This window comes from Capra hircus, chromosome 2, assembly GCF_001704415.2.
Source record: "Capra hircus breed San Clemente chromosome 2, ASM170441v1, whole genome shotgun sequence".
NCBI lineage: Eukaryota > Metazoa > Chordata > Mammalia > Artiodactyla > Bovidae > Capra > Capra hircus.
In genome coordinates this window covers 64,715,437-64,735,988 of record NC_030809.1, presented here as the reverse complement: position 1 = coordinate 64,735,988, position 20,552 = coordinate 64,715,437, and the positions used below count along the sequence as shown (strand labels likewise).

At 42.1% G+C, this 20,552-nt stretch overlaps 1 protein-coding gene across 1 annotated transcript in view; it reads left to right on the top strand.

Moving 5' to 3' along the window:
* Window positions 1-20,552, top strand: part of CFAP221 (cilia and flagella associated protein 221) — a 124,602-nt gene that overhangs the window by 64,598 nt on the left and 39,452 nt on the right. The window contains exons 12-15 of the mRNA XM_013970323.2: window positions 3,527-3,616; window positions 6,540-6,638; window positions 13,050-13,155; window positions 18,923-19,047. Of these exons, the coding sequence (XP_013825777.2) occupies window positions 3,527-3,616; window positions 6,540-6,638; window positions 13,050-13,155; window positions 18,923-19,047 (420 nt within the window). The remainder of the gene's footprint in view (window positions 1-3,526; window positions 3,617-6,539; window positions 6,639-13,049; window positions 13,156-18,922; window positions 19,048-20,552) is intronic.

The window sequence follows — 20,552 nt, the reverse complement described above, 5'->3', positions numbered from 1 at the left end:
TCTTGCATTAGGGTAGTGTTATCTGCATATGTGAGATTATTGATATTTCTACCTGCAGTCTTAATTCCAGCTTGTGCTTTATCCAGCCTGGCACTTCGCATGATGTACTCTGCGTATAAGCTAAATAATCAGGGTGACAATATACAGCCTTGACATACTGCCTGCCCAGTTTTGAACCAGTCCCTTGTTTCATGTCTGGTTCTAACTGTTGCTTCTTGACCTGCATAGAGGTTTCTCAGGAGGCAGCTAAGGTGTTCTGGTATTCCCATCTTTTTAAGAATTATTCAGTTTTGTGATCCACACAGTCAAAGGCTTTAGCATAGTCAATGAAGCAGAAGTAGATGTTTTTCTGGAATTCTCTTGCTTTTTCTGTGACCCAGTGGATGGTGCAATTTGATCTCTGGCTCCTCTGCCTTTTCTAAATCCAGCTTGTACATCTGGAAGTTCTAGGTTCACATATTGTTGAAGCCTCACTAGCATGTGAAATGAGTGCAATTGTGCAGTAGTTTAAACATTCTTTGGCATTTCCCTTCTTTGAGATTGGATTGAGAACCAACACTGAGTGGCCTCAGTCCTGTGGCCACTGCTGAGTTTTCCAAATTTGCTGGCTGGCATATTGAGTGCAGCACTTTAACAGCATCATCTTTTAGGATTTGAAATAGCTCAGCTGAAATTCCATCACCTTCACTAGCTTTGTCTGTAGTAATGGTTCCCAAGGCCCACTTAGGAACCAGGTTTCAGGATATCTTACTCCAGGTTTCAGGATATCTGCTTCTAGATGAGTGACCACACCATCGTGGCTATCCAGGTCATTAAGACCTTTTTTGTACAGTTCTTCTGTGTATCCCTGCCACCTCTTCTTAATATCTTTTGCTTCGGTTAGAAAACCATGTGTTTCTGTCCTTTATTGTGCCCATCCTAGCATGAAATATTCCCTTGGTATCTCTAATTTTCTTGAAGAGATCTCGTCTGTCTTATTCTGTTGTTTTCCTCTATTTCTTTGCATTGTTCACTTCAGAAAGCTTTCTCATCTCTCCTTGCTATTCTTTGGAACTCTGCATTCAGATGGATATATCTTTCCTTTTCTCCTTTGCCTTCACTTCTCTTCTTTTCTCAGCTATCTGTAAGGCTCATATTAGTTTCAGGTATACAGTACAGTAATTCAGTTATACACACACACACGTATATATATGTATATTCTTTTTCAGATTCTTTTCCCTTACACGTTATGACAAAATACTCTATAGCTCAAAATACAGTATAGCTCCCTGTGCCATACAGTAGGTCTTATTTCTAAATAAGGTGTTGATGTGATGGTTGGAATAGATTTCTTGAAGTTCAATCTTTATTTATTCATTTTTAATTTTTATTTTATATTGGAATAGTGCTTCTCTGGTGGCTCAGTGGTAAAGAATCTCCCAGCCAATGCAGGAGATGCAGGTTCCGTCCCTGGGACGGGAAGATCCTCTGATAAAGGAAATGGCAACCCACTCCAGTATTCTTGCCTGGGAAATTCCATGGACAGAAGAGCTTGGCAGGCTATAGTCCATTGGGGTTGCAAAAGAGTCAGACATAACTTATCGACTAAACAACAACAACATAGTTGATTAACAATGTTGTGTTAGTTTCAGGTGTGTGACACAGTGATTCAGTTATCGTTGTTGTTCAGTTGCTAAGTTGTTGTTCAGCCACTAAGTTGTGTCCAACTCTTTCGAACTCCATAGACTGCAGCACGTCAGACTCCCTTGTCCTTCACTAGCTCCCAGAGTTTGCTCAAATTCATGTCCATTGAATCAGTGATGCCATCCAATCATCATGTTCTCTGCCGCCCCCTTCTCCTCCTGCCCTCAGTCTTTCCCAGCATCAGAATCTTTCCCAATGAGTCAGCTCTTCACAGCAGGTGTCCAAAGTATTTGAGCTTCAGCTTCAGCAGCAGTCTTTCCAGTTAATATTTAGGGTTGATTTCCTTTACAATTGACTGGTTTGGTCTCCTTGAAGTCTTAAAGTATTCTTAAGAGTCTTCTCCAGCACCACAGTTCAAAAGCATCAGTTCTTTAGTGCTCAGCCTTCTTAATGGTCCAACTCTCACATCTGTACATGACTGCTGGAAAAACCATAGCTTTGACTATATGGACCTTTGTCAGAAAAATATTGTCTCTGGTTTTTAATATGCTGTCTAGGTTTGTAATACCTTTTCTTCCAAGGAGCAAGCATCTTTTAATTTCATGACTGCAGTCACCATCTACAGTGATTTTGGAGCCCAGGAAAATAAAGTTTGTCACTGTTTCCACTTTTTCCCCTTCTATTTGCCATCAAGTGATGGGATAAGATGCCATGATTTTCATTTTTTCAGTGTTGAACTTTAAGCCAGCTTTTTCGCTCTCCTCTTTCACCTTCATCAAAAGGCTCTTTAGTTCCTCTTCACTTTCTGCCATTAGAGTGGTATCATCTGCATCAATTATACATATTTGTATATCTATTTTTATCAAATTATTTTCCCATTTAAGCTATTACAGAATATTGAACAGAGTTCCCTGATCTATATAGTAGGTCCTTGTTGGTTATCCATTTTAAATATAGTAGTATGTATGCCAATCAGTTTAGTCTTTGTGGATAGTGGATAGTGGATAATGACTGTGGATAGTGTACCTGAGAACCAAGCTAATTTTAGAAATTAATTAGCAAATAGTAAAACCCACAGAGAAGCAAAAACTAACACATTTTTGCAGTGTGTATGGTCCTTTTTACTGTAGAGACAGGTATGTACAGACACTGACCAAGCCAAGCCAGCCTTCCTGAGAACAACCTGGAAGTGCCTAGTGTGGAACAGGGGAGATTACTCAGGGGGACACAAGTAGTAGGGGAAGGGGAGCAATCTGGGAGACTCTCAATCCAGGGACGAGACAAACCCCCAACCTCCACCACCCAGGAAGAGGGGAGAGATCACATGCCTGTGTTAAACCTGATCCTTGGTTAATTAGCTCTAAGGAGCTTAAAACTTTACTGGGACGTTAAATTTCTTTTAAATGAAACCTCTACACCCCCATGGAGACAGTTTCCTAGAATCCTTTCTGTGAATTTTAAATGCTTCGGATAATTTCCAGAGACTATCGTTAAGATCCCCTGGAGGAGGAAACGGCAACTCACTCCAGTATTCTTGTCTGGAAGATTCCATGGAGAGAGGAGCCTTGCGGGCTACAGCCAGTGGGGTCCCAAAGAGTCAGACATGACCAAGTGGTCGCATGCGTGTACACGCACGTGCGCGTGTAAGTACACCCACATACACACACACACTCTCTCTAATTTTAATAAGAAGGTGTTGGGTTTGTGCTTCTAATAAAACTTTCCATATTTAAACAGTAGGTGTACTTGCAGTGATCATTTTAACCACCACTCTCAGCAGGAACACCGTGGATGGATTAGACCAACTGCTTAATGTGTTTCTACCCGTTTTAAAGAGAAATAACAGTTGTAGTTGTGTGCATCTGTATTCAATTTTAATATTTTCAATGATTGAAAACTCCAGCTAGATAGAGGAGATCCTATTTTGTATGAGGAATTCCAGCGACGCAAGACAGAAGTTCACCCCAAACGGATTTTACACGACCTGGAAGAAGTGAGTAACTTTTCTTTATTTGGAATAAAGAAAAGCAGCTCTTTTATATGCTTATTTTTATTTATTTTTATTTTATTTACATGCTTATGTCAGCAGCTCTTTATATGCTTATTTTTTAAGCATATAAGCAATTTTCTAGAAATCCTCTTACCGAGAGAATTGTTTAATAATTTTTAACTTGTTTACCTTTTCACAGAGTGGTTTTTTTTTTAATACGTCCACAAGTCAGGCATCAATTTGAGATTAATGGCACCCTATACAGGCACCTTCTTCCCACACTCTGCTGTCTCCTCTTGGTCTCTGTTTTTCTTCCCCTTTGCTGGCTCAGATGGTAAAGTGTCTGCCAGCAATGCGGGAGGCCCGGGTTCGATCCCTGGGTGGAAGATCCCCTAGAGAAGGAAATGGCAACCCACTCCAGTACTCTTGCCTGGAAAATCGCATGAATGGAGGAGCCTGGTAGGCTACAGTCCATGAGGTCGCAAAGAGTCAGACAGGCCTGAGCGACTCCACTTTGCTGTCCACGCCCCTGTCTGCGTGCTGATCCTCAGAGTGGGTCCCTGGGTAGGTTCCTTGCCCTCTCCTTCCCCTTGTCAAACAAGACAGGAAGTCAGACACCGGAGCGCTGGCTCCAGCTCCACCACCGATATGATCCGGGAGGAGCTCTTTCAGCCTTGGTGCCGCAGTGTCTCACCTCCGAAGTGGGGACAGCAGCCCCACCAGAGTTTATTCTGTCGTGTGATAGTTTCTGGTTAAAAACCCCAATTTTTAATTTTTGTTTTTTCTTTAAACTTTATTAAAGTATAATTGATTTAAAAGGTTGTGTGAGTTTCTGCTGTACAGCGCAGTGATTCAGTATGTGTGTGTGTGTATATAATGTATATATATATATACATTCTTTTCCCATTGTGTTTTATCAGAGGATATTGAATGTAGTTCCCATTGCTATACAGTGGGACCTGTTGTCTATCCCAATTTTTAATTTTAACAATGGAAAGATTCTTCTCCATCTCCCACCTCCATCATTCTCACTTTTCTCTTCTGGATCTGTCAAATCTGAACTATTTTCACCTTTTTCCTTCACCCCACATGTCATCTGGCCCCAAAGTCTTGCCAGTCACTCTTCCATGAGGCCACCCCCAGGTCCACTGTCACACCCCATCACACCTTAGCCTCAGCTTATTCCTGAGATCCGCCTTCTCTTCCGTGGCGCACTGCCGGGGCCAACGTGGGGCTGATCCATTTCCGATGACTGTCTTCACATTGTTTCTCTGTTTAAGAACCTGCAGTGCCAGAGGCTCTGGTGGCCTCTCGACACCCCAGGCACCCTTTCCTTCCCAGCCAATTACTAGTTTTCATGCACGTGTGCACATGGTGTGCAGGCCTCGTGAGGACCACACAGTCTGGCCCCCCATTCCAAGGCATCCCATCCCCCATCACAAGGGACTGATTTCCATGTGACTTCATTCTTTCCCAGGGCCGCATGTGTTTGTTCGATCTTGCCTATCTAGACTGTACGTTTCTTTCTTTCTCTCTTTCTTTTTTGATGTAATATTCACAATTTTCTAAAAAGAAAACTCACCAAATGAGAAAAATAGCAACTTTTGTAAACTGATAAATTGCTTTAAAAAAAAATAGCAGTAAAATTCTTTCCAATTGGTGAAAAGTTAGAAGTATTATATGTACAAGGAAATATAAGCTCTTTTACTCAGTATTGTGTTAGAGATTCTAGATAGTGTATAGCATGATAAGAAAAAGATATAGTAAAAGTCATAAATATTGGAGAGAAAGATCTTTGATTTCATATGATATGATTGACTATGATTATAGAAAATCTAAAAGAATCTATTGCCAGAATAATTCATCTTACTGAATTTGTGGGAGAGCTTGGCAATTGCATATAAAATCATTGTACAATATGTATGTATTTTCGCATAAAACAAATACAATGTTAACATATAATTTAATAGGCATGTAATTTATAAGAGCAAGCAAGTACCTAGAAGCAAATCTAACAGTTACAAAGCTTTGCACTAGAACAGCAACAAAGATCTAAATAAGTTGAAAGATTTTTACAGAAGTTTCATGAAAGAGGATAAACATTGCAAAGATGTCACTTCTTTCAAAGTTGATCTATAGATTTAATGCAATCCTAGCTAATATCTCAATAGAGAAAGTCTTTCAGTACATATATATGTATATATGCACAACATGAACATGAATATTATTGTGTAGATATGTGTGTGTGTATGTTTGTAAGCCACCAGCTTACCTGGTGGCTCAGTGGTAAAGAATCGCCTACAGTGCAGGAGACGCAGAAGATGTGGGTTTGATCCCTGGGTTGGGAAGATCCCCTGAAGAAGTAAATGTCAACCCACTCAAGTACTCTTGCCTGGAAAACCCCATGGACAGAGGAGCCTGGTGGACTACAGTCATAGGGTTGCAAAGAGTTGGACACGACTGAGTGACTGAGCACGCATGTACACATAGGAAAGAGAAAAGGCTCGAGAATTGTTTTAACTTAAAGTGACTAAACTGGGGGAGAGGACTGCCTCTGAAGGAGACAAAGTCTTATGAAAAAGTCAGATCATTAAGGCAGTGTGGTGCTGGCATATGGATGGACAAAAGATAAATGAAACCAAAGAGAAAGCCAGAAACAGATCTGCATTATATGTATGTGACATTGAGTCACTAGAAAAATGAGCATTGACTACATTTCTTAAAACTCAAATCTTATCTTTCTTTTGGTTCCTAACCCAAGAAGTAGTCCCTATAATGCTGTGTGCACCAAAGTGCTTAATAAATGCTCATTAAATGGAAGAATAAATAACCTGATTTGAGATCAAACTCTGAAACATTTTTATTAAATGATTATGCCCAGAGTTAAAATTTAAATCTAAGATAGACCAATATTTTGTGTTCACAGAAAATCCAGGAATTTCATCCTAATTTTGATCCACTCGTTAATAATACTTGGGTCAACAGATTCCGAGCACAGAGACGGTTTCAACAAGCAGCTCGCAAGGTAAGTTTCAGCACCACGTTGAAGTTTCCTTGTGTTTAACAGTGGGAAATTGAGCAATGAGTTTTTTTTTTTATAACAACTTTATTGAAATGCAATTCACATGCCATAAAATTCACTCCTGTGCAGTATACAATTCTCTAGAGTTTGTATAGTGCAGAGTGGTACAGAGACCTTCCCTAGTTGTTCAGTGGTAAAGAATCTGCCTGCAATGCAGGAGCCACAGAAGATGTAGGTTCGATCCCTGGGTCAGGAAGATCCCTTGGAGAAGGAAATGGCAACCCACGCCAGTATTCTTGCCTGGGAAATCCAATGGACAGAAGAGCCTGGTGGGATCTAGTCCATAGGATCATGAAGAGTCGAACATAGCTGAAGTGACTTAGCACACAGAGTGGTGCAGCCTTCACCACTATCCAATTTTCAGTTCAGTTCAGTTCAGTCACTCAGTTGTGTCCGACTCTGCGACCCCATGGACTGCAGCACAGCAGGCCTTACTGTCCATCACTAACTCCCAGAGTTTACTCAAACTCATGTCCATTGAGTTGGTGATGCCATCCAACTATCTCATCCTCTGCCATCCCCTTCTCCTCCTGCCTTCAATCTTTCCCAGCATCAGGGTCTTTTCTTAGTCAGTTCTTCACATCAGGTGGCCAAAGTATTGGAGTTTTAGCTTCAGCATCAGTCCTTTCAATGAATAATCAGGACTGATCTCCTTTAGAATGGACTGGTTGGATCTCCTTGCAGTCCAAGGGACTCTCAAGAGTCTTCTCCAACACCACAGTTCAAAAGCATCAGTTCTTTGGCCTTCAGCTTTCTTTATAGTCCAACTCTCACAGCCATATGTGACTACTGGAAAAACCATAGCTTTGACTAGATTGACCTTTGTTGGCAAATTATGTCTAAGCTTTTTAATATGCTGTCTAGGTTGGTCATAACTTTTCTTCCAAAGAGCAAGTGTCTTTTAATTTCATGGCTGCAGTCACCATCTGCAGTGATTTTGGAGCCCAAAAAGTAAAGTCTGTCACTGTTTCCATGGTTTCCCCATCTATTTACCATTAAGGGATGGGCTGGATGCCATGATCTTCGTTTTCTGAATGTCGAGTTTTAAGCCAGCTTTTTCACTCTCCTCTTTCACTTTCATCAAGAGGCTCTTTAGTTCTTCTTTGCTTTCTGCCATAAAGGTGGTGTCATCTGCATATCTGAAGCTATTGATATTTCTCCTGGCAATCTTGATTACAGCTTGTGATTCATCCTGTCCAGCATTTCTCATGATGTACTTTGCATATAAGTTAAATAACCTGGGTGACAATATACAGCCTTGATGTACTCCTTTCCTGATTTGAAACCAGTCCATTGTTCCATGTCCAGTTCTAACTGCTGCTTCTTAACCTGCATACAGATTTCTCAGGAGGCAGGTAAGATGGTCTGGTGTTCCCATCTCTTTAAGAATTTTCCTCAGTTTGTTGTGATCCACACAGTCAAAGGCTTTGGCATAGTCAATAAAGCAGAAGGAAATGTTTTTCTGGAACTCTCTTGCCTTTTGGATGATCCAACAGATATTGGCAATTTGATCTCTGGTTCCTCTGCCTTTTCTATAACCAGCTTGAACATCTGGAATTTCACGGTTCTTATACTATTGAAGCCTGGCTTGGAGAATTTTGAGCATTACTTTGCTAGCGTGTGAGATGAGTGCAATTGTGTGGTAGTCTGAACATTCTTTTGACATGACCTTTCTTTGGGATTGGAATGAAAACGGATCTTTTCCAGTCCTGTGGCCGCTGCTGAGTTTTCCAAATTTGCTGGCAGATTGAGTGAAGTACTTTCATAGCATCATCTTTCAGGATTTGAAATAGCTGAATTGGAATCCCATCACCTCCACCAGCTTTGTTCACCGTGATGCTTTCTAAGGCCCACTTGACTTCACATTCCAGGATGTCTGGCTCTAGGTGAGTGATCACACCATCGTGATTATCTGGGTCATGAAGATCTTTTTTGTATAGTTCTTCCATGTATTCTTGCCACCTCTTCTTATTATCTTCTGCTTCTGTTAGGTCCATACCATTTCTTTCCTTTTTTTGTGCCCAACTTTGCATGAAAAGTTCCCTTGGTATCTTAATTTTCTTGAGATCTCTGGTCTTTTCCGTCCTATTATTTTCCTCTATTTCTTTGTATTGATCACTGAGGAAGGCTTTATTATCTCTCCTTGCTATTCTTTGGAACTCTGCATTCAAATGTGTATATCTTTCCTTTTCTCCTTTGCCTTTCTCTTCTCTTCTTTTCATAGCTATTTTTAAGGCCTCCTCAGACAACTATTTTGCCTTTTTGCATTTCTTTTTCTTGGGGATGGTCTTGATCACTGCTTCCTATACAATGTCATGAACCTCTGTCTATAGTTCTTCAGGCACTCTATCAGATCTAATCCCTTGAATCTATTTGTCACTTCTACTGTTAATCGTAAGAGATTTGATTTAGGTCTGATTTTAGGACATTTTTATCACTGGCTAAAGAAACCCTGTTCCCCTCAGTACTCACTCTAGCCCTCCAGTCACTGTCCACTTTTTGTCTATGTGGATTTTCATATTCTGGACATTTCATATGTGTAAAATCATATAGTACACAGCCTTTTATAACTAGCTTCTCTCACTTAACATCTCTTCAAGATTCATCCGTGGTACAGCAGGTTTCAGTACCTCATTCCTTTTTCAGGATGAATTGTGTTCAGTCATATGGAAATACCACACTCTGTTTTTCTAGTTATTGGTTGAAACATTTCAGCTGTACCTGTTTCTGGCTATTGTGATAGGAATAAGGATGTCACAAACATTTATGTACAAGTTTGTGGACATATCTTCAGTTCCTACGGTGTGTCCATCTAGGAGTTGCTTTACTGGGCCATATGGAAACTCTAGAACCACAGGGTGCTGGTTAGTTATTCCTAGAGAGCACCATGGGGTGTTCTGGTGGGCTATGGGCTCTGACATCCAGGCTGCAGCTCTGCTTTCAAGGTGTGTCCTCTCACCACCTGGCTTCTTCACCCTTACTCTGGTCTCCACCCAGCACATTTCCTGTGATCAGGAACAAATGAAGATCTGTTAGCCTCTAAGGTCAGTAAAGGGTGTGAGTGACCCCTGGTCTGGCTACCTACTCCCCTCCTCAGCTGCCCCATCCTCTGTGTGGTCCTAGACCTCATCTGCTTCCTAAACATCAGCTCGTTACCTGCTCCTCCTCACTGTTGACTCAGAATGCCAGTCCATCTCACCTCCCTCTGTTCACAGCTGGCCTCAGGCAGCTCAGCCTACCCCTCCTCCAACAAACTGTCCTGTAAGCCTCAGCACTTAGCTATCTTGGGGGACCCTCTTGCATCTTATGCTGCCTGTCGACCTCTGGGGTGTGGCTGCCTGGGGAGCAGAATCCCCCTCCAGGAGGGAAGCAGTGATTAAGACTTGGGCTCTGGCCTGGGCTACTTGCCCTCCATTGCTGGTGCTACTTCTTTTTCTGCATGCATGCCTAGTTGCTTCAGTCTTGTCCGATTCTTTTCAACCCTATGGACTGTAGCCCACCAAGCTCCTCTGTCCATGGGATTCTCCAGGCAAGAATACTGGAGTGGGTTGCCATGCCCTCCTCCACGGGATCTTCCCGACCCAGGGATTGAACCCACCTCTCTTACATCTCCTGCATTGACAGGCGGTTTCTTTACCACTAGCACCACATTTACTCCAGCATAGCTTTTTTAATTTTTTATTTTGCAAACTTTACTTACTTATTTATTTATTATTAATTTTTGAAATTTATTTTTGGCTGGGCTGGGTCTTTGTTGCTTTGTGAGGGTTTTCTCTAGTTGCGGTGAGCAGGGGCTACTCTTTTTTGGAGTACACGAGCTTCTCATTGTGCTGGCTTCTTTCGTTGTAGAGCACAGGCTCTAGATCTGGGATTCAGTAGTTGCAGTGTAAAGGGCTCTCGGGTATTCGGGCTTCAGTAGTTGCAGCACGGGGGCCCAGCAGTTGTGGCTCGTGGGCTCTCTAGCACGGGCTCCGTAGTTGTGGTGCACGGGCTTAGGTGCTCCGTGGCATGTGGAATCTTTCTGAACCAGGGATCGAACCCATGTCTCCTGCACTGACAGGTAGATTCTTACCTACTGCACCACAGGGGAGTCCAGGTACAATTGATTTACAATGTCATGTTGATTTCTGCTGTATAGGAAAGTGATTCAGTTACACATACATGTGTATTCTTGCTCATATTCTTTTCCATATGGTTTTTCACAGACTATTGAATATAGTTCCCTGTACTATACAGTAGGACCTTGTTGTTTCTCCATTCTCTATATAATAGTTTGCATCTGCTAATCCCAAACTCCCAATCACCCCTCCCCCAACTCCCTCCCCCTTGGCAACCACCAGTCTGTTCTCTGAGTCTGTTTCTGTTTCATAGATAAGTTCACTTGTGTCATATTTCAGATTCTACATATAAGTGGCATCATATGATATTTGTCTTTCTGTGTCTGACTTACTTATCACTTAGTATGATAATCTCCAAGTCCACCTGTATTGCTGCAAATGACATTGCTTTACCCTTTTTTCTAGCTGAGTAGTTTTCCACTGTATATATGTACCACATCTTCTTTACCCATTAATCTTTCTAAGGCCTTTTAGGTTGCTTCTGTTCAGCTCTCGTAAATAGTGCTGCTGTGAACAGAGGGATGCATGTGTCTTTTCAAACTGGAGTTTTCTCCAGATATCTGCCCAGGAGTGGGATTGCTGGATCATATGATACCTTTATTTATAGTTTTTTGAGGATTTCCATACTGTTCTCCACAGTGGTTGCACCAGTTTCCATTCCCATCTTGGTGCTACTTCTCATGAGCTTTTCAGTCTTGGAAAAGTTCCATGACCTCTGTCCTCTGTCTCCTCATCTGTCACTGAGGACACCAGTGAGAGCTGTCTCAGGGCTGTCAAGAAAGTTAAGTGAGTCAACACATAGAAGAGACCCCCACGGTTTACACTGTGGGTATCTTTCAGGCAGCGCTTGCAGCCTGGGCTGAAACTAGTCCTGGTGGATAGAGCAGAGCTTATTGCATCAGTGACCTGCTCCCCGACCTCCCAGGCCCTGGAACCGGTGTCCCTGCTAGGGCTTTGTCTAGGTGGCTCTGTGCCCATAGAGGACAGACGTGGCTACAAGACACTACCTGCTAGCAGGACTCCCACCACCACCCCCAGCCACTTGCTCTGGACCAGCCCTCCTGGCTCAGCAGTTGTGTGTCTGGCTTTGAGTGGCATTTCTGTCTTTTATGCACACTTCCCAGCAGGTATTGTCACTTAGACATGCAAACCTGTCCCCAGCCTCATGGCTCTGCCATCTCCTCGGCTCAGCCACACCCCATCATCTCTCACCTGGACCACCTCAGTCCAGGCCTCCCTAAGCCTGGACAAGATTGGACCTCTCCCCAGGGAAACCCTCCAAAAGCCCCCACTGCAACTGGAATAAAATGCATGACTTCTATCACAATGACAAGGCCATCCTGGGTTTCTCTCTGTCCTTTAAGCTTGTCTCCTTTGTTTCCAAGTCAGGATCTTTGCATCTGCTACTTCCCCTGCTTAGAGCTTTCTTTCCAGGACCACTGTCTCCTCATTGTTCAAGTCTTAGATCAAACTTAACCTTGGAGAGGCCATCCTTACATCCCTCACAAAAGGCCAGACACCCCACCCCGGCCCCTCAGTCATGCCCTCCTGTGGTCACTCTTTTTTATTTTATTTATGGTATTTATCTTGTCTATTGTCGTCCTGTTACACATACAGACACACACACAGAACATCAGCTCTGTGTAGGCAAGGCATCCATTTCTCCACACTATGTCTGCAGTTCCTTGAGCAGGAATGTCCCAGAGTAACTGTGTCATAATATTCCATAAATGACAAAGTCTGTCCCCAGATGGAAAGGAGCATGATCTGTGACATGAGCAGGCCCCCGACTTCATGTGCAGGGAGCACAGCTCCAGCAGCATCTGCTCTGGATGCAAAGCCTGGGAACGTAGAGCCAGCATTGCCCCAGCCCACTGCCAGGCTTCTACAGAATCCTCCACTCAGTTTGTCCTTCAATTCTGATAACACAACAGCAGTGTCACTACTCAGATTCACCCTGGAACTTGTCACTCTTTCCGCTCTGGAAATTTGAGAAAACTGAAGCTCGTAAACTGGGCGGGTCAAGGCCCGGTAACAGCCTGGTCTCTCTTTGTATCCAGGCGGGTCTGCACTGCCCGAACCTTGGCACCTGCAGCCTTGTCTAAGGCAGTGTGTAACCTCCTGGGAATTCCCACGTGGGCTCAGCTCCTGGTTGCGGTTGTGGAAAGTGAGCTGAATTGAATGCCAAAATGAGCACTTATTAATAATGTGAAATCATTATTCTTTCTAATTCCAGGTCCTGATTCATCACCGCTTGCTTACCATGCTGAATGCCGTCCGTAACATACAGAAAGACATCGTCATGAAAAGGTTCTCTCAGGAAAGACAGTCCATGGCACAAGGTAGAGCAGCTGCCAACAGCTGTGTTTCATCAGCATACACCCTAAGCAGGGGGCTTCTCTGTGATGAAGTTAGCTTTCATAAATCACATATACTGGATTTTTTTAAATTATTGAAGTATAATTGATTTACAATGCTGTGTTAATTCTGCTATACAGCAAAGTGATTCTGTTATACATAAATATACATTTTTTAGAAAATTGTTTTCCAGTGGTTTATCACAGGATAGTGAATATAGTTCCCTGTGCTATATAATAGGACCTTGTTGTTTATCCATTCTGCACACAATTGTTTGCTTCTGCTAACTCCAAACTCCCATTTCATCTCTCCCCACACCTGCAAGGTCCCCTGCACCTTGACAACCACACATCTTTCCTCTTTCTGTTTTGTTGATAAGTTCATGTGTCATATTTTAGATTCAACATATAAGTATATATATGGTATTTGTCTTTCTCTTTCTGACTGACTTAGTGATAATCTCCAAGTATATCCATGTTGCTGCAAGTGGCATTATTTCAATTTTTTGTGGCTGAGTAATATTCCATTATATATATATATATATATATATATATATATATGCCATATTTTCTTTATCCATTCATGTGTCAATGGACATTTAGGTTGCATCCATATCTTAACTGTTGTAAATGGTGCTGCTATGAACATAGCACATTTTATTACATTTTAATTATTCTTTTTTCCTCCTATATTATTTTATCTCTGATACTGACATTTCTAATAAACTCTTTAAAAAAATCATAAAATTTACCTGTGAGTTAAATGTGAACACCTGTAAAATGACTTTATATGTTTCTTTAATTTAATCTTTTTCTTTGCTGATAAGGACAAAGAATATTCATCAGAGATGCTTTCACTAAGAATTACAGTTTTAGGGGAACTTCTGATTCAAGATGGCAGAGTAGAATGACGTGCGCTCATCTCCTTTTGCGAGAACACCAAAATCACAACTAGCTGTTGAACAACCATTGAGAGGAGAACACTGGAACCCACCTAAAAAAGATAACTTGTGTCCAGAGACAAAGAAGAAGCTACAGTGAGATGGTAGGAGGGGCACAATCATATTAAAATCAAATTCCATACCCACTGGGTGGGCAACCCACAGACTGGAGAAAAATAATACCAAAGAGGCTCTCTCTCTCTCTTATGAAGTTTCTGAACCCCATGTCAAGCTTCCAGCCTGGGGATCCTACAAAGGGACTGGGAATCCCCAGGGAATCTGACCCTGAAGGCCAGTGGGATTTTATTATAGGACTTCCACAAGACTTCAGGAAACAGACTCCAGTCTTGGAGAGCACAAACAAAATTTTGCACACACCAAGACCCAGAGGAGAGGAGCAGTGACCCCACAGGAGACTGAACCAAAACTACTTGTTAGTGTTGGAGGATCTCCTGTGGAGGTGTGGGTAGGCAGGGGCTCACCACAGGGATGGGGGCACTGGCAGCAGCAGTCTGGGAAGGCCCCCAGTGGCATAAACCCTCTTGGAGTTCACTACTAACCCTACCACATAACTCAGCTGGTAAAGAATCCACCTGCAATGCAGGAGACCTGGGTTCAATCCCTGGGTTGGGAAGATCCTCTGGAGAAGGAAATGGCTACCCACTCTAGTATTCTGGCCTGAAGAATTCCATGGACTGTATAGATTGAGTATAGACGGTATAGACTGTATACAGACTGAGTGACTTTCATTTTCACTTTCAAAAAAAGAGCCTCTAGACCCCAGGGCTAGGTTGCCTCATGCCAAACAACTAGCAGGGAGGGATTGTTAGTTGGATTAAAGTTTTAAAGTTTTACTGAGCAAGGGCCTGCCCACCAGAGCAACACCTGGCTTTTCCTGCCCTCTTCTTCCCATCAAGAAGCTTACAGAAGGCTCTTAGCCTCCTTCATCAAAGGACAGATAGAAGAATCAAGAAGAACCACAATCCCATAGCAGCTAGAACAAAAATCACATTACAGAAAGTAATCAGGATGAAAAAGCAGAGAGTTATGTCACAGATGAAGGGACAAAATAGAACTCCAGAAAAACAACTAAATGGAGATAGCAACCTTTCAGAAAAAGAATTCAGAATAATGATAGTAAAGATGATCCGCGATTTTGGAAACAGAATGGAGAAGATGCAAGAAATCTTTACCAAAAACCTACAAGAACTAAAGAACAAGTAAACAGAGACGAGCACTGCTACTGCTGCTGCTGCTGCTGTTGCTTCAGTCGTGTCCGACTTTGTGTGATCCCATAGACGGCAGCCCACCAGGCTCCCCTGTCCCTGGGATTCTCCAGGCAAGAACACTGGAGTGGGGTGCCATTTCTTTCTCCAATGCATGGAAGTGAAAAGTGAAAGTGAAGTCGCTCAGTCGTATCCGACTCTTAGCGACCCCATGGACTGCAAGAGATGAACACTGGAAGGAATCAATGGCAGAATAACTGAGACAGAAGAACAGATAAGTGACCTGGAGGACAGAATGGTGGAAATCACTGACAGAGCAGAATATAGAAAAAAAGAATGAAAATAAACAAAGACAGTCTAAGAGACCTCTGGGGAAACATTAAATGCACAAACATTCACATTACAGGGGAGAAGAGAGAAAGAAAGGACCCAAGAAAATATTTGAAGAGATGATAAATAAAAAGTTCCCTAACTTGGGAAATAGTCAACCAAGGCCAGGAAGCACAGAGTTCCAGGCAGGATGAACACAAGGAGGAAAAAGATACATAGTAATCAAACTGACAAAAATTAAAGACAAAGACAAAAGACTAAAAGCAACAAGGGTAAAAGGACAAATAACATACATATAAAGGAACCCCCATCAGGTTATCAGCTGATTTCTCAACAGAGATGCTATGAGCCAGAAGGGAATGGCATGATATACTTAAAGTGATAAAAGGGCAGAATCTACAACCAAGAATACTCTACCCAGCAAGACTTTCCTTCAGACTTGATGGAGAAGTCAAAAACTTTCCAGACAAGCAAAAGTTACGAGAACTCAGCACCACTAAACCAGCTTTACAACAAAAGCTAAAGGAACTTCTCTAGGCATGAAACACAAGAGAAGGAAAAGACCTACAGAAAATAAACCCAAAACAATTAAGAAAATGGTAATAGGATCATTACATATTGAGAAATATCAGTAACCTCAGATATGCAGATGACACCACCCTTATGGCAGAAAGCGAAGAGGAATTAAAGGGCCTCTTGATGAAGGTAAAAAACTGGCTTAAAACTCAACGTTCAAAAAATGAAGATCATGGCATCCAGTCCCATCACTTCATGGCAAATAGATGGGGAAACAACTAGAAACAGTGGTGGATTTTATTTTCTTGGGCTCCAAAATCACTGCAAATGGTGATTGCAGCCATGAAATTAAAAGACACTTTCTCCTTGGAAGAAAAGCAATGACAAACCTAGACAGCATATTAAAAAGCAGAGACATTGCTTTGCCTGCAATGGCCCGTATAGTCAAAGCTATGGTTTTTTCCATTAGTCATATACAGATGTGAGAGTTGGACCATAAAGAAGACTGAGCACTGAAGAACTCATGCCTTCAAACTGTGGTGCTGGAGAAGACTCTGAAGAGTCCCTTGGACAACAAGGAGACCAAACCAGTCAATCCTGAAGGAAATCAACCCTGAATATTGATTAGAAGGACTGATGCTGAAGCTGAAGCTCCAGTACTTGGGCCACATGATGTGAAGAGCTAACTCATTGAAAAAAGACCCTGATGCTGGGAAAGATGGAAAGCAGGAGGATATAGGAACAACAGAGGATGAGATGGCTGGATGGCATCTCCAAGTCTGGCATGTCCAAACTCAGTGCACATCAGTTTGAGCAAACTCTGGGAGATGGTAAAGGACAGGGAGCCTGGCATGCTACAGTCCATGGGGTTGCAAGAAGTTGAACACAACTGAGAGACTCAACAACAACAACAATAGGATCATATATATCCATAATTACCTTCAATGTAAATAGATTAAATTCACCAACCGAGAGACATAGACTGGCTGGGAATATCAAAACATGTGCATGTATGCACTTCTATTTACCACATGACCTGCTTGACCCCCCATACTTTATGTAATTATTTTATATTGTTAGGTTAATCATGTTCCCATTATGGCTTGCAATTGTTTATCTTTTATTTTTGGTCTGGCTATTGATTGTGAAAACTGATAAACATCTATTGCCATTATGATTATGTAACTATTACTCACTTAATGCCATTGTATTATGATTAGTCAACAGAAAAATAGAGTTGTATATCACCAAAGCTACCAGCTACCATTTAATAGAAAAACCAGTAATCACTTTTTTAAATTGTCTCAGAATTTTTTGAAAAATACAAATGCCTAGGTATTGCTTTTGTTCTCCAAAGCTCCAGATACGTTTCTAATGAGCAGCCATGTTTAAAAACAACTCGCCTATATGATGATCTTTTATCTAGTTTGTTTCACGTTTTCTGTTTCATATTCAGCACTCCCATTTCATTTAGTTTATGTGTTCCAATTTCTCCGTCACTTCTTTTTTTTTCAATGTTCTTTCTCAGCCTCTATCAAGATAGCAGAAGAGCTTTTATATACATATATATAATAGTATAATATATATTTTAGAAATCTTATGAATTTTTGCCTAACTTAAAAATTTATGGCATTTTGATTCCAGTTATTTGACTTAGTGTTAATAGAATGCTAGATTTCTAATTTTAAAAAAATATATATGCAACAAGCAGCAAAGGTTTATTATATAGCACAGGGAACTAGTCAATATCTTGTAATAACCTATAATGGAAAATAATCTCAAAGATAATATATGTGCATATGTATAACTGGATCACCTTGCTGTGCACCTGAAATGTAAGTCAATTATACTTCAATATAATATACATATTAAGAAAAAGTTCTATGTAAAATAGCCTCAGAATGCAAAATAACCCATTAAATACATATCAACAGTAGTATTAAAGAATTACGGTGTTTTGGAAGTAAAAATAAATTTTTTTTAAAAAATTGGAGGAGTTGAGGTCAAGAACAAATGAGAAACTAAGAACAAGACTACACACATACATATTTATGCACGTTCAGTTTAGTTCAGTTCAGTCGCTCAGTCGTGTCCGACTCTTTGCAACACCGTGAATCCAGCACGCCAGGTCTCCCTGTCCATCACCAACTCCCGGAGCCTACCCAAACTCATGTCCATCGAGTCAGTGATGCCATCCAGCCATCTCATCTTCTGTCATCCCCTTCTCCTCCTCCCCCCAATCCCTCCCAGCATCAGGGTCTTTTCCAATGAGTCAACTCTTCGCATCAGGTAGCCTAAGTATTGGAGTTTCAGCTTCAGCATCAGTCCTTCCAATGAACACCCAGGGCTGATCTCCTTCAGAATGGACTGGTTGGATCTCCTTGCAGTCCAAGGGACTCTCAAGAGTCTTCTCCAACACCACAGCTCAAAAGCATCAATTCTTCGGCGCTCAGCCTTCTTCACGTCCAGCTCTCACATCCATACATGACCACTGGAAAAACCATAGCCTTGACTAGACGGACTTTTATTGGCAAAGTAATGTCTCTGCTTTTCAATATACTATCTAGGTTGGTCATAACTTTCCCTTACAAGGAGTAAGTGTCTTACATGTTGTTTTTTAAATGGCCTATGGCCAGGCCCCAGTAACTGGTATGTAGCAAATACACAGCTAAAGAGATGGTGGTTTCACAAAAGTGCCTTGAGACTCTCCAGAAGTGCCGTTCTGTTTTTCACCCGCAGACAAGAGCTTCAAATACCAGCTGGGGCGAGTCAGTAAGGACGCCAGCCGGTTCTCTGTGTCTCCCCAGGAAGTACTGCCCTTTGCCTTTCCATCCTACAGCCCTCCTCAGGACTCCAACGAACTGGTGGGTGCATGGAGGCTGCAGGTGGGGCTGGACGCAGTCAGGGGGCGACAGGCCAGTGCTGAGGGGAGCCCCACCTGGTCTCTGTCCCTCTGCCTCCTCCCAGGAGGCTCTTAAGGGAGACCTGTGCCCAGGTGATTGTGATGAATGGGAAACCAGGAAGCACCTGCTGCCACCTACCTAGCCCTGGGACACCTGTGCAGAGCTTGCTGGCCCCGATCTGCCCAGGAGACCACTGAGCCCCCCGGACTGCTGGGAAATGGGGTCTGAGGGCTGAATAGCAAACAGAGGACCAGGAGGACCTAGCCTGGACCTGGGCAGCAGGCCCAGCTCAGCCAAGCCCCCTGTGTGAAAACTGCAGAGGTTGGGGGTGGGTGGCCCCAGCATCTAACAGTCCAACCTCAGACTCACAAGTCCATCCCTCCTTCCCTCTTGGCAAGAAGTTTGACAGTTTATCAAATGATGCATTGTAATTCAGGTGGTGGCTAAACCACGAGACAGGCAGGACTTTCTCAAGTTCTATCAATTTAATTAATCTTCAAATTTAATAGGTAGGTTTATTCTCTTGCAGCTGAGAAGGAAACTGAGACATAAGGGTACAGAGCCTGTAATAAAATGCAGCCTGAGTTTCCCAAGTTCACAGGTTTAGCAATAAAAAGTGTGTTTAAATCAATGTTGAAAGGGCACAAGCAAAACAATTTTTTAGTTTCAAAGAATGAAGTTGCCATGCACATCCTGTAAAGTGGGTTAAGCACTGCAGGTCAACCTAGTCAAGAGGTACAGGACTGACTTTAGAAATTCCATGTGTTTTCTGGATTAGATAATTCAATGACTTTTGAAAGCTCAGAATATTCGGTTCCTGCACACATGCATGCTAAGTCACTTCAGTTGTGTCTGACTCTTTGCAACCCCATGGACTGCAGCCCACCAGGCTTCTCAGTCCATGGGATTCTCCAGGCAAGAATACTGGAGTGGGTTGCCATTCCCTTCTCCAGGGGATCTTCCTGACCCAGGAATCGAACCTTCATCTCTTATGTCTCCTGCATTGGCAGGTGGATTCTTTATCACTAGCACCACCTGTGAAGCCCTATTTAGTTTCTAAAAAATGATAAATCTGTGATTTTCAAACAATAAGAATTATCTGACAGTCAATAATTAATGGGTGGAGAGTGTTAGGGATGAAAAGAGATTATCACTGTGCTGTGGAACCTATTTTATTTTTTTAATAATGCAAAGCTTTTTACTTCATTTGGTACCTGAGTTAGTTCTACAGCAACTTCTCTGCTGCTCAGGGTTGATGAAAAACAGAATGCTTGGCATCCCTGTTCATAAAGATTTTTGTAATTCATTCCATACATACGGTATTTCATCTATTCTAAGAACAGTATTTTAAATACAGCATCTCTGAAATTGGGAAATGCCTATAATTATTGGTGTCATATTTACATTGCATCATACCAGTTTAATGACGGTGTCTTAGATTAGGTGAGATATAGTATTTATTGAGT